Consider the following 14,856-nt stretch of genomic DNA (forward strand, 5'->3'; position numbering starts at 1 on the left):
CTGTCTTGACTGCTTTCAGGTCATACAGTGTTTTTGCTTCTGGGTATATGCTGTGCATTATGTAGTCTTTATCTTTTGCATTAACACATACTATGATCTCAGCTAAAATAGGTCTCAAACCAATTCTTGTTGTCGATTCCACACTTATCAAATGATGCTTCTGCTGCTTCGCAGATGATTAAACCTCAAAAGTCATGAAGTTCATTGATTCTGGCATTGGTGCTTCCTGATAAGTCTTCATTGGATAGTAATCATTCTACTGGAAGTGTGAAGTGTTAGTATTTAATATCATTACTTGTGCAAGGGATGCCACAATGTTTAGAACCCTGAAATGTTCAGGGTACACTCTCTACTGCTGATAAAAGAGTGGTTGGTGTCACAGACTATGCTGTGGTAGGTGCAGGTGTAGAGAATACTAAGTAAATCGTACCTTCTCAAGATGACTAGATCTGGTTGGGGCTAATGTCTTGACCTTAGATGATACTATGAATCCTTGTAATGATGCAGCTCCTGAAATAAAGTGTTAGTATTCATTCACGTTTCAAAGCTGAAGAAAGCATTGGATGCTGATTATCTTGCCAACCCTGTCATGGCCTAGACAGGTTGACCATGAATCACTGCCTGCTGTAGCATTTGCATTGAAATCACCCATGTGAATAGATTTGTGCTATTTTGAAACTTGTTCAGCAAGTCAACTAGAGAGTTGTAGAAATGCCTCTTTTATTTATACATCTGAAGACACACAGCAAGATGATATATGTCTGGTTTATGTAGTAATTTCATTTTTAAAAAAATTTCATTGTTAAATCTTTGCCTTCATGCTTTCATTAATTCACATCTTGGTCTTCTACAGCTCCTAGCTAATTCCTGTTGTGCTCATTCTCCATTTGCAATCTGATAAACTGGTCAAATCACTGCATAGTGAACTGTGGACAGTAGTATTTTTGATGTAACCATAAGTTTATTCTTACTGCACAGATAGTTTGAATATATATATGTGTATTGTATATTTTAAAGCTAAATCTTTGTTTATGATACAAATTATTTCAAATGATTATATCCATTAGTATAGACAAAGGAGCTATAGTTTAAACTCTGTTGGTCTTAATTTAGAAACAAACCTTTAACCTCAGGGATAAAACAACTTTGAATTTCTTCACATACCCATTTACAGTTTTAGGAGGGGTTGATTCTGAAATTTGATGAACTGTCATCATTGAAGTGAGGCACTCCTCATTTAAATTAAATCCACTATGCAACATTTTGGAAAGAAAGTAAAACTAAAAACTCATTGATGCAATTAGGAAATTATTACTGAAGCAGTTTGGAAGAGTAATCAATCAGACAATACTTTTGAATGCTCTTTTTATTTAATTTCCATATTCACTAAAATGTCTATTTTCATACCAGTTAGAACATACTTGATCAAACATTCATGTGAATAGTTGGAAAGCCAAAAACCGTATGGTAGTACTTCATCTTCAGCAATAGTCAGGTTCTTCATTTGACACTAATTAACTAATCTGACACTTTAATTGATTTGAACAAACCAAGTTCAAATTGATGTATTGGTGTAATATTGGAATATTAGTTTTATAGAGACTTGCTGAGGACAGCCCTGGTTTTCATATTTATTTAATGTGATGACTTTCATTCTATTAATGCTGTAGGTTACACCATTTATTTCATGATTTGCTATGATTAGTATTTTCAATCTTTACAGGAATGTATTTTTTCTGTGAGATTATTCTGCTACTTAACTGGCAAAGGTGTGAAATAATAGATTCATACCATAATATTTATTTAATTTGGGCAATTGACATTAATAAGTTGATCTCTAAGCATGTGGCCAACTTAATAATGTGCTATGACTAACTTTGATTTTATTCAATTTAAGTAGTTGTGTAAGTTTTTAAAGGTACTGCTCAAGACTCCCATAAATTATTTAGTCCTGCACTTTGCTTGATACTCCCTGTAACCTAGCTTTAGATTGCTTTGTCACAAAGATTGTGGAAGCACTTTATGAAAAACATGTATAGAGTTAAGTTAATATTGCACACCTTTTTAATGCATTTATTTCCCAAGCTTTCAATTTTTCCTTTTCCTTCAGCTGAATTAACATGGCATGAAGGGAGCTCAACTTTCTCAAGTCCTATTTCACCATGGGGTGTAGAATATGAGGCCTCAGTGAAGCATCAGCCAAGCTGTGAGTCTAAGAGTACTAGTCCTGGCTCAGGTTTTAGTGTAGCAGCAAGTTTAGAAACCTTAAATGGTCCTTCTGATATTCCTACTTCACGAACCAAGTGGATTTCATTTACTGATGAACTAAATCCAAGAAAACCTTTAAACTCAGAGTTGAAACAAACAGCACAAACTAGAACTTCACCAAACTCCAATCCTCCTGTGGCCTCTTTTCAGTTGTCGTCTTCCAGCAGCATTTTTGATGACCAAAGTGACCTTCAGGGTGATTTTACAGGCGACAAGAAAATATGCGTGGAAGAGAATAAAACTGGATCTGAAGGATTCTGTTTTCCTGCAGCTCAGCCAGTGGATGTTAGTTTAACAGCTATGGTTACTCACTTAAATGATGGTATGGCAAGAACGATTTGTACAATACTGCTTAATATTCTGACTGTGCACATATCTTTCATTAACAGCATGTCCTGTACTTTTAAGCGTAATAGGTCAAATCAATTTCTCTTTAAGTAGCAAGACATTTCTCTAGATGGCCAAATTGTACAAATGTGGACTAGCCGCGTAAACATGTGATTACACTGACTTTGCTAACCTACGTTAGTTAAATCTGTAAATTTCCTAACTTTTGAAATTGAGCTACTAAAGGCATTGTTTTATTAGTGATAACAAAGTTGATGTGATTTTCAAAATGTCTACCATCTTCAATCCTTGTTAATGTTATTTGATATCAGATATAAGTCAGATTATGGGCATATATGTGTCTTGTACTGACATCGAATTTATGTTAGTAATAGGTGCATTAAAAAGACGAAAAGTTTAAACTTGGAATTTGAACAATCATATTATGTTTGAGTACAATTAAATTAAGTGGAAGAGGTTTAAACGTAAGAAGTACAGGCGATATGTTAAACTAGCATGTCACTTTTGCGATTTAAATGTTAATTTTCTGAGAAGGAGATGGGATCCAGATTATTCAAAATTCAATGTAAGGATCATCAGCAAAATGCACATTGGTCTGATTGATTAATCTTTTTGAAGAAATATTCTGATATCCAACTGACATAACCTTTAAGAATTTAATTCAGGCCAGGCTGACTGTTGAAAGTAGGTCTTTGAAGCTAGTAATGCAGAACATACTTTTTCAAGATTTAAAATTTCAAGTTATGGAGAATTAAGATTGTCTAAGTATTTTGTGCCTGACATAAAAGGCTTGATTAGTAGCTGTGTTTCCTTTGTGAATTTTACAAAGGCATAAATGCTACAGCAGAGAGATACTTAGAGTAGGCATTTGTTCTGCATGTTTCAAATGAAGAAAATACCATCTAATTAAGTGCTGATTAGAAGCTAGGAATAGTTGTCACATCTTGCTGCAGTCCCTGCACCAAATCACTTTGAGAAGTTTCAATATATTCAGATCTAAGTATAGCTTCAACTATACATTCATTTTAGTTTTGCAGAAAGAAAACATTCTGTAGAAGCTTTTTGTCTTGTGCTCATCAAGACAGCATTGCAAGAATACTCAATTTCAAAGGAAACAATAACTTGTAGTTCATGAGAAGAAGGAGCTGATTGCCAGGGGCATTGCCATGAAGAACACACCATGAACAATAAACTGCTAGGCTTTTGTTTAACCAAACAAGCCCACTCTGATTGATGAAAGCATTGTCATGGTTGTCTTTAGCTTTTATTTAATTGAAAAAGTGTAATTGATAGACATGTGTTCACACTCAGTAAATATCCCTTTATGTTTGATGTGGGACAAAGCATATCAGAATTGAAGCCTGTGCGAGAACAAGCTCTTCACGAAACCAGAAGGATTACCTGGCGTCGACCTAGGCATGGAAAAAGACAACTGCAAGATCAGCCCTGTTGACTTGACTATCCTTCCTGATGTCTGAGGGCTAGCACCAAAATTGGGAGAGTATTTCACAGACTAGTCAATCAACAGCCTAACATTATTTGGAAGGTATGATTCTGTAAATATGACTTAGCACCATCCCATTCCTGGATATGTCCTGTCCCACCAACAGGACACAGCCAGCGTAGGTGGGTGGGACACTAGTATACAGATTGGGACTTCAGGCGCCATCAAGTGTCTAGCTTCAGGTTAAACATGAGCAAGGAAACCACCTGCTGTTACCAAGTACTGATTCATCATCCCACCGCTGATGAATCAGTACTTCTCCATGTTGAACAATACTTGGAGGAAACACTGGGGTGGCAAGAGCACAGATATACTCTGGGTGGGGGATTTCTATGTCCACCACAAAGAATTTGTCGACAGCAACACTAGTGATGAAGCTGGTTGGGCCCTAAAGAACATAGCTGCTAAACTGGGTCTGCAGCAGTGGTGAGAGAACCAAGAAGAGGGAAAACCATACTTGACCTCATCCGTACTAATCTGCTGGCAGATGCATCTGACCATGACAGTTTTGGTAAGAGTGACCACTGTATCTTGTGGAGATGAAGTCCCATTTCCGACATTGAGAATACTCTTCATCGTGTTGTGCGATGCTATCACTGCACTACATGGGACAGATTTTGAACAGATCTAACAACTTCCAGACTAGACCATCCATGAGGTCCTGTGTGCTGTCAACAGCAGCAGAATTATATTCCCGCACAATCAGCAATGTCATGTCCTGGCCTATCCCCATTCAACCATTACCATCAAGCTAGGGGATCTACTCTGGTTGAGTGGAGAATGCAGGAGGACATGCCAGGAGCAAGACAGGGCATATTGAAAAATGAGGTGTCAACCTGGTGAAGCCATCAAACAGGACTACTTGCATGCTAAACAGCATAAGCAACAAGTGAAGACAAAGCTAAGCAGTCCCACAATCAATGGATCAGATCTAAGATCTGCAGTCTTGCCATATCCAGTTGTGAATGGTGGTGGACATTTAAATGACTTACTGGAGGAGTAGCCTCAACAAATATCCTCCTCCTCAATGATGGAAGATCCCAACACATCAGTACAAAAGATAAAGCTGAAGCTTTCACAGCAGTCTTCAACCATAAATGTTGAATGGATGATTCATCTCGGTGTCCTCCAGTGGTCCCCACATTCACAGGTACCAATCATCAGCCAATTCAATTCACTCCATGTGATATCAAGAAACAGTTAGAGGCACTGGATACTGCAAAGGCTATTGCCCCTGACAACATTCCAACAGTAGTGCTGAAGACTTGTGCTCCAGAACTTGCCGTTCCCCTAGCCGATCAGTTCCAGTACAGTTACAGCACAGGCATCTACTTGATAAGTTGGCAGATTGCCCAGGTATATACACAAAAAGCAGGAAAAATCCAACCCAGCCAATTACCACCTCATCAGCCAAGCAATGGAAGATATCATCAACAATGTTATCAAGCAACACCTGCTCAGCAGTAACCTTCTCAGTGACACCTATTTTGGGTTCTTCCAGGATCACTTAGCTGCTGACCTCATTGCAGCCTTGGTTCAAACATGGACAAAAGTGCTGAATTCCAGAGGTGAGGTGAGAGTGACAGCCCTTGACATCAAGGCTGCATTTAACCAAATGGGACAACAAGAAGCCCAAGCAAATCTGGAATGAATGGAAATCAAGGGATAAATTCTCCACTGGTTGGAGTCATATCTGACACTAGGAAGGTGGTTGAAGTTGTTGAAAGTCAGTCATCTCAGCTCCAGTACATCTCTGCAGGAGTTCCTCAGACTAGTGTCCTTGACCCAATCACATTCAGCTCATTCATCAATGGCCTTCCCTCCATTGTAACATCAGAAGTAGAAATGTTCGCTGATTGTTGTACAGTGTTCAGTACCATTCATGACGACTCCGATACTGAAGCAGTCCATGTTCAAATGCAACAAGATTTGGACAATATCCAGGCTTGGGCTAACAAGTGGCAAGTGACATTCATGCCACACAAATGTCAGGCAATGACCACCTCCAGTAAGAGACAATCTAAACACCACACCTTGACATGGAAAAGTGCTACCATCACTAAATCTCCCATTATCAACACAAGTGGCTACAAGAGCAGTTAGAAACGAGGAATACTGTGGCAAGTAACTCACCTCCTGACTCTCCAAAACCTGTCCACAAGGCACAGGTTAAGAGTGTGATGGAATACACTGTGGATGTATGCAGCTCCATCAACAATCAAGAAGCCAGACACCATCAAGCATGACCCAAGATGACGGCAGAGTAGGGGAGCTGAGCCTGGGGCTCATTCACACCCATTTGCTTTCTTTCTCTCTTGTTTCTTCTCTTTACCTCCATTCTTTTTCTTCTTTGTTTTCTTTTTTCCTCGTTTTCTTTAAAGCATGGAGACTGCTGGGTAAAGGAGGAAGCCTCCAAACGATCAAGGAGTAGGTCCTGGGCTGATTCGCCTGGCCTGGACTCAGGCTGGTCTAAGCCTCCAGGACCGCAGCTAGGCCTGAACGTCTGAAGGAGCAGAAACATTTCAAAGGGGCGGATCAGCAGCAGGAGGAGCATCAGATGGGGAATAGGGGGCTCCTCCTGTCCCAGTGATGTGGTGGTTTCCAGCAGCCTGGCATGACATTCTTGTCCCAGAATGGCGGTCTCATCCCAGCTGTGACTTCAGGGTATTCCATCATTCCTTAAAAGGCTTTTTCTGAGCCCAGGAGCTGTTAATTGAACTGTGATGAACTTTGTCTTAATTTTACTTTTTAAAAATTATGTAAGACTTCTGTCATTAATATAGGTGCAACTTTTAAAACTTTACACTGAATTTTTCATGTAAAATGGCACGTGACAATAAATTTCTATTTTATTCTAATCCACTGTGTTCCATCCAGGACAAAGCAGCCCGATTGATTGGCACCACGTTTACAAGTATCCATTCCTTCTACCACTGACATTTGGTAGTAGCAGTGTGTACTATCTACAAGACGCATGGCAGAGATTCATCAACAATCCTAAAGACAGCACCTTCCAAACCCACAACATTTCCATCCAGAAGGACAAGGACAGCACATACATGGGAACACCAAGTTCCCAAACCACTCACCATCCTGAATTGGAAAAATATTACCATTCCTACACTGTTAAGCGCATTGTTGGTCTATCTTCAGCACATGGACTGCAGTGGTTCAAGAAGGTAGCTCGTCCTCATATTATCGAGGACAACTAGGGAGGGACAATAAACGTTGTCCAGCTAGTGATGCCCACATACTACAAGTGAATTGGAAAAAGAACACTTTCAGAGATTGTGTAATCAGAGACTTTACTGTGTTTAGAAGTTTCAGAATTGCTTTGCTCAGCTACTTCTGCTTAAGTGAGTTTACAGTGCAAGTGTCTTTCAAGAAGTATTATTTATACTGTTGTCATCTTTGAAGACAATATAGTGAGACTAATGAATCAAATTGAAAAATGAAAGAATTTTGTGCACTTCAGACCAAGTTTCAAACATGGCTTTGACGAAACGGGTTTAAATTTATGTAAAAGCTTTACGTTTAACTGTTCTGTAGTGCATTGAAGGCTAGTGAGGTTCGTTGACAATATAATGGCGGTACATAGACCATATGCCCCAGCGACTAGCTAATCAATTCAAGCAGCATGTTCCTGCAGTTATACCAGTAATTGGAGAGTACAGACTGCTCTCAGCAAGTCATTACTTGCAAAACTCAAAGTGACAGATTTAAAAACTGTTAGATGTGATTCCGTGGTTAGGCAGCATTTGCTGAACGTACACTAAAAAACAATTTTAAATATTCCGTCAGGCTCATTTTTTGCTTGCTAGAAGCAACATATGGTGGACCCGTTCTCTGCAAACAAAAGGAGTATGTTCAAAACTTGGGTGTTTTTTGAATTTCTGGGAAATTACAGAGCTGTTGTCTTCAGTATTGCCTTCTTCTTGATAATGTCTTATTGTCAAATCCCTTTGATTTGCCAATCAATTAGGAATAGTGTATGCCTCCTATGATGGTATCTTCTAGGAGAAAGTGAGGACTGCAGATGCTGGAGATCCGAGCTGAAAATGTGTTGCTGGAAAAGCGCAGCAGGTCAGGCAGCATCCAAGGAACAGGAGAATCGATGTTTCAGGCATAAGCCCTTCTTTTTCCTGAAGAAGGGCTTATGCCCGAAACATCGATTCTCCTGTTCCTTGGATGCTGCCTGACCTGCTGCGCTTTTCCAGCAACACATTTTCAGCTCCTTTGATGGTATACCCTGTGACCGTCAGGGGCATCTCTTAGTCCATTGTCCATGATATCTTTGAGGAGTGACCTTATAGAGGTTATAAAATCATGAGAGGCATGCTGCGGGTGAATAGCCAAGGTCTTAATCCTAGCATGGGGAAGTCCAAAACTAGAGGTCATATGTTAAGTTGAGAAGACAAAGATTTAAAAAGGATCTGAGGGGGCAACTTTTCCTTACAGAGGGTGGTGCTTTTATAGACTGAGCTGCCAAAGGAAGCGGGTGGAGGTGGTTACAATTACAACATGTAAATGACATCTGGATGGGTATGTGATAAAGAAGGGTTTTGAGTATTATGGGCCAAATGTAGGTAAATGGGACTAGATCAGATTAGGATGTCTGGTTGGCATATACGAGTTGGACTGTCAGGTCCATTTCCAGGCTGTATGTCTCAATGATTCTGTAACAACTTCTGTACCAATCAGAATCCACTACCTCCTAATCCGTATCCTCATCTTGTAGAGTATAAATTTTCTCTGTCTTTGAAAGTTACTTACATGTGACTCTGCCTTGATGAGTGCAAGACAAAAAGCTTCAACAGCATTTCTCTTCTTCAGAAATATTAGAGTTCTGATTACCAAGTTAATACCAAGCACCTACTTGTCGAAAGGAGGGTTGTCAATATTACACTCTTTATACTATTTAATGGCTGGTTCATCAATACAGTGCAATTAGGAGAAGCAATTGCTAATATTATAGAGTTTGATCATTTAATTTTCTGGTGAATATTATTTAATTTTTTTAAACGTCAGTTTTTGACTTTTTTATTCCTCGGCCCTTACTGCTTTGAAACTAGTAATTTTGCTACACATTGCGCAGGAACAGTACAGTATTCGCTTCTTTTCATCTTTCCACAGTGGTTAGGCTAAGGTTTAGAACTCTGGATTTGGGCTCACCTAGTCTTTTAACTACTTTGGAGTGCATGGGCCCTAAGCCAGAGGCAGTATCCATTTTAATGTTTATAAAAAATCTATTTATTAAGTTAACACACAGTCTTGCTTGAGTTTGTTTCCATTTTTTCTGGACAAATGAACAAACCTTTACTTTGTTTAAAACTGACATTGACTTCCATTATGTGATGCTAGATTTTGATTCTTTGATTAAGAAATACCAACAAAGCAAGCTAAATTAAGATCCTTTTAACATTGAGTAATGATGGAGAGTCTACTGGAAGTTCTTTCCCATATATGGTTTGGAATTGTTTTCTATATAAGCAGCATGAAAATAATTTGCAACTATTGTTGCAGATATACATTAGTAAATGTAGTTGTATGATATGGAAATGTGTTGCTGGAGAAGCGCAGCAGGTCAGGCAGCATCTAGGGAACAGCAGAATCGACGTTTCGGGCATTAGCCCTTCTTCAGGGCTATCATAGTTGTATGATACTAAATTAAATCAAAGTGTTCTTGCTAGGTTCTTTGAAATATAAGCAAATATCCACAAAACATTTGTGGTCAAATAAATATCTTTATTGAATTAGTACTACTTTAAATACAGTGTTTCTGGTTATTTTTCATCTAAGACTTGAACAGAATCAAAACCTCTCACTCTGGAAACAGCCAAGTAAAGCTATTCATGCGTAAAAATAATTCTAGGAATATAAATATACATTTTTACAAGATCTGGCCTTGTGACTTTTTTTATAGTGATAGAATATGCAAGTATAATTGGAGGCTGGTTATTCCTGAGTTGAAAAGTTAGGTTCATCTGTGGGCTCCATATTATTCAAAAATAAATACTTCCTTAAAATTCACCTATTATAATCTCAGTATCTAGCATCAAAGAAAGTGGCTTCTCAATTGCTAATATTCATGACAAAATCCTTGTTTAGGATTCAAGTTTTTCGGAAAAGTTCTAACTGCTCCTTCCTTGTATAATAGCATGCCCATTCGATATACACTTGTTGAGAGAGACTTTAGAGGATATAGACTGATACCTTTGTTGAATCAACTCCCCATTCCTCATGGAAACAATCTCTTACAATCTGTATTTTTGTTGGGCCTCCCTTATATCTGCTTTTCATGTTCTCAACCAAATTCAAACCTACAATTATGAATTATTAGCAGGCACAGGTGTACCATGTGCTGCAGTCTTCCATATGACTCTGAGTATGCGAGCGACAGGCACTTGATAAACCATCAGTAGACCTGCCACTTGAACTGACTAATCAAAGCAGTCCTGACAGACAGAAACAAAATAATATTACTGTAGGTGATTGGAGGAATTGTTTTTAAATATGTTGTGTGTTGCAGAATAAGATACAAGTTACTATGATATTTTGAAACTTCACTCTGTTAGCCTTTTGAATTATACAGCCTCTAGTCAATAGCAACTAACTATGAGTTATGTAGACTAGCTTTGAATTTCAGTAACATGTGGTATGAGAGTTTTCATTACAAGAACTTTTTAATTTAAAAAAAATTTAAAAATCAAACTTGATTTCAACTCAAGTATGTTTTTAAATGAGTGCTGCATTCACAATTGGAAAATATGATGTTTCATCATTCTGTTAACTGGTATTTCTCTCAATATTGTGTTTTACTTCTTTCAATCTCCCTTTTTAGTCTCACCCCCAGCAAGACCTACCACCCCACTTAATACAAGTATGATTGTGCCACCACCTCGTCCCACTTCTAGACCAAAGCTTTCGGCGGGAAAACTGGGTGGAATTAATGAAATAGTAAGATGCTTTTCTCAACGCTTAAAATTCATTTTTGCATAAATTGTTTTTATTAATGGAAAATATTTTAAGAATATTTACATCTGGATTAATTAAGAAAAAGCGTGCAAGTTAATGTTAAAGTTTACTTTGTGTTAATTCTTGAGTATGAACACAGAAACCAGAGTATGTTGTCTGTTCTGTTCTGTTTTTAAGATATTTGTTACAAGTACAAATAATTTCAAATAAATGGTTCCATATATTTTTACATCTTCCTTATTTCACTTGCAGTAATAGATAGGCAGTTGCAGAACTGGTAAAACGGAGCACATAGATACGGTCTCAGATTATTTTTCTGCAAAGTTGAGATTAGGGACTAAATAAATGTTATGATAACATAATTCTAGAATGGTAACAGGTCAGGAGGCCCAGGTTCAAGTCCTACCTGCTCCAGATGTGCATCTTAACATCACTGAAAAATCTAGAATGGTGACAGCTGCACGTATTTGAAAGTGGTATTAAATTGCAGTTTTGATCCAGTTAGCTGTTAGCATACTTTGAACTTGCGTAGAGATGCTAAAGCAGACATCTGCTAGGACACAAGCAATCTTTGTAGAACTGCATGCAGCCACTTCCATTAAATATCTGGAGTGGTCTGGCTAATGCAGGGTAATGGGGACCAAAGGAGAAGGCAAATATGTTGTGAATACAGGTGAAGGTCTTGCTGGAGGAGGTCCTGACGATGTTGGACATTCTGTACCTGCAGAGAGGACAAAATTCACCTCCACTTTACATCTCTTTCTTCTTTACTAACTGGTGCTGTTCTGCTATATCTTCTGCATTCCTTCTGAAAAACAAAGGGACACCTTGCAAAATGTCCGTGATCAAGCACAGCATTTCTCTGGTAACCTTTATAAGGTGGAGTGGCACACTAGAGTCATAAGAGTTTTACAACATAGAAAGAGGCTGTTTGGCCCACTATGTCCTCATCAGTCATCAAGCACCTTACTATTGCAGTCCCATTTTTTCAACACATGGACCATAGCCTTATATGCTGTGGTGTGTCAAGTGTTCATTTAGATATTTCTGAAGTGGTGAGGTTGTTCCTGCCTCGACCACCTTGTCAGATTGTCATAATAGTGATGAATCTCATCTAGAGCATATAGTGTGGAGACCAGAACTGCATACAGTACTCCAGCTGAGGCCTAAGTAATGTCTCAATCATAACCTTCCTGTTCTCGAATTCAGTGCTTTGACTAATAAAGTCAAATATCCTATATGCCTTCTTAGCCACCTTATTCACCTATCTTGTGGCCTTCCTAAATCTGTGGACAAGTACAACAAGTCCTTCTGATCCTCTGTACTACTAGAGTTTTACTGTTCATTTGTGTACTTTCTTGCTTTGTTAGTCCTCCCAGAATGCATCATCTCGGTTTTCTGGATTAAGTTTTCTTTGCCAATGTTCTGCCCATCTGACCTGTCTATATTGTCTACAGGTTTCATTTATCATACCACCAGTTTTCATGTCATCTGCAACATTACTGATGAAACCTCTGCCATTCATGTCTAGATCATTAATGAATGCTACAAACAGCAAGGGACCTAGCTCTGAATCCTATGGTAAATCACTGGACACAGGTTTCCAGTCACAAAAACAACCTGTGCCTCCTGCAGTTAAGCTTGCTTGCCTCCCTTCTTTTTGACTGGTGGTCACCCATTTGTTCCCAGACTGCACTTCCTTAAGCTATGGGGTGACCATGTCTTGAAAACATCCTACCTTTGTAACTCTCAACCTAACAGATGTGATCCAGTGCCTCCAGCCAACAGGGAAGCTCTAAATCCCGTGCTCAATTTGGTGATACCAGTGCTACTTCCCACAGATATGGTCATCCTAACAACAGAGTAATTCATTTCTGAATCACAGCTGTTTGGTGTGGCTTTGTGGCAGGAAGGGGTAGAGTTAGAATTTTCAGTTGCGGAGTTATGTTACTTTGTAAAAGTCGTTTAATTATTCTCACATTTCTTTAATGCCCCAGATTATTGCTATTTGTATTTCTTAATAAAATATGTATTGATAAAGAAATCAACTTTGGAATAAGTAGTTGATTTATTTAACACCAAGCTGTTTAAATGATCAGAGCTCATTAAATAGAGATTAAACCAAAATGATTTATATGTGACAAGATGTTCCATTTGTGAAATACAAGAAAATAATTATCTCTATAAAGAAAGTTCTTCAGAGTAGCATATCTTCCTCTAAGGAGAATTTAGGATTCTAGAATTCATTTAGCTTTAAATGTAAGTCCAACTAAATATGAGAATACACCTGGCGTAAGTGTGTCTAGACAACGTTCACCAATTTACTAAGTCATCCAAATAAATTCAACAGAAATGACAGCTAGTACACGCCCCCCCCCCACGCAGGTCCCACTGTCACCATCCCTGCCCCCAGAACCCTGAGGGGAACACCACCCTGCTCATGACTCCACCCCCAATCCCGCTAACACCACACCCACTCCAGTTACAGGCTCCACCCCTACTCCCAGCTCCACACCTACCCAGGTCCCAGCTCCCAGCCCTGTCGAGTTTTCACCATCCCCCCAGACCTCCCTCACTGAGGACGAACGATCAGTCCTCAGCAAAGGCGTCACCTTTATCCCCCTCCGTCCACACATCAATGAATTTAATACACATTGTGACGTTGCACACTTCTGCTGCCTACGCCTCTGTGCTTATATTTACAATCAAGACTTCCACCCACCTTCCGAGGACCCCTTTGCCCGCCTCCAACACACTCCATCCACCTGAACACCCCGCGCTAGCCTATTACCTGCCCTCGTTCTCTTCGTTTCCAACTGCCGCAGAGACATTAACCGTCTCAACCTGTCTACACCCCTCCCCCACTCCAACCTCTCACTCTCACAACGTGCAGCCCTCCACTCCCTCTGCTCCAATCCCAACCTCACCATCAAGCCAGCAGATAAAGGGGGTGCAGTGGTAGTTTGGTGCACTGACCTCTATACCGCTGAAGCCAGACACCAACTCGAAAACACCTCCTCCTACCACCCCCTCGACCATGACCCCACCCCCCCCCCCCCATCACCAAACCATCATCTCCCAGACCATACAGAACCTCATCACCTCAGAAGATCTCCCACCCAGAGCTTCCAACCTCATAGTCCGGGAACCACGCACTGCCCGATTCTACCTCCTTCCCAAGATCCACAAGCCTGACCACCCTGGCTGACCCATTGTCTTAGCCTGCTCCTGCCCCACTGAACTCATCTCCACCTACCTTGACACTGTCCTATCCCCCCTAGTCCAGGAACTCCCCACAAAAGTTCGAAGCACCACCCACGGCCTTCACCTCCTCCAAGACGTCCATTTCCCAGGCCCCCAACGCCTCATCTTCACCATAGATATCCAATCCCTCTACACCTCCATCCACCATGACCAGCGCCTCCAAGCCCTCCGTTTCTTCCTCTCCCGAAGTCCCCAACAGTACCCTTCCACCAACACTCTCATTCGTTTGGCTGAACTTGTCCTCACCCTTAACAATTTTACCTTCGAATCCTCCCACTTCCTCCAGACCAAAGGGGTAACCATGGGCACTCATATGGGCCCCAGCTATGCCTGTCTCTTTGTTGGCTACATAGAACAGTCCACCTTCCGTAATTACACCGGCACCACTGCCCACCTCTTCCTCCGCTACATTGATGACTGCATTGGCGCCACCTCGTGCTCCCGCAAGGAGGTTGAGCAATTCATCAACTTCACCAACACATTCCACTCCGACCTTA

General features: G+C 40.1%; 1 protein-coding gene across 7 annotated transcripts in view; it reads left to right on the forward strand.

Annotated features, from left to right (window-relative positions):
- fcho2 (FCH and mu domain containing endocytic adaptor 2) overlaps positions 1 to 14,856 on the forward strand; it is a 210,887-nt gene that overhangs the window by 131,754 nt on the left and 64,277 nt on the right. For 4 of the 7 annotated variants that reach the window (XM_088000048.1, XM_043707669.2, XM_043707660.2 and 1 more), the window contains 2 exons: positions 2,111 to 2,590; positions 10,962 to 11,077. In XM_088000048.1, coding sequence (XP_087856174.1) covers positions 2,111 to 2,590; positions 10,962 to 11,077 — 596 coding nt within the window. The remainder of the gene's footprint in view (positions 1 to 2,110; positions 2,591 to 10,961; positions 11,078 to 14,856) is intronic. The other 3 variants (XM_088000060.1, XM_088000064.1, XM_043707705.2) reach the window with 1 other exon arrangement.

This window comes from Chiloscyllium plagiosum, unplaced genomic scaffold (assembly GCF_037043375.1).
Source record: "Chiloscyllium plagiosum isolate Xiang-an unplaced genomic scaffold, Cpla_swu_hap1 HiC_scaffold_2, whole genome shotgun sequence".
Lineage (NCBI taxonomy): Eukaryota > Metazoa > Chordata > Chondrichthyes > Orectolobiformes > Hemiscylliidae > Chiloscyllium > Chiloscyllium plagiosum.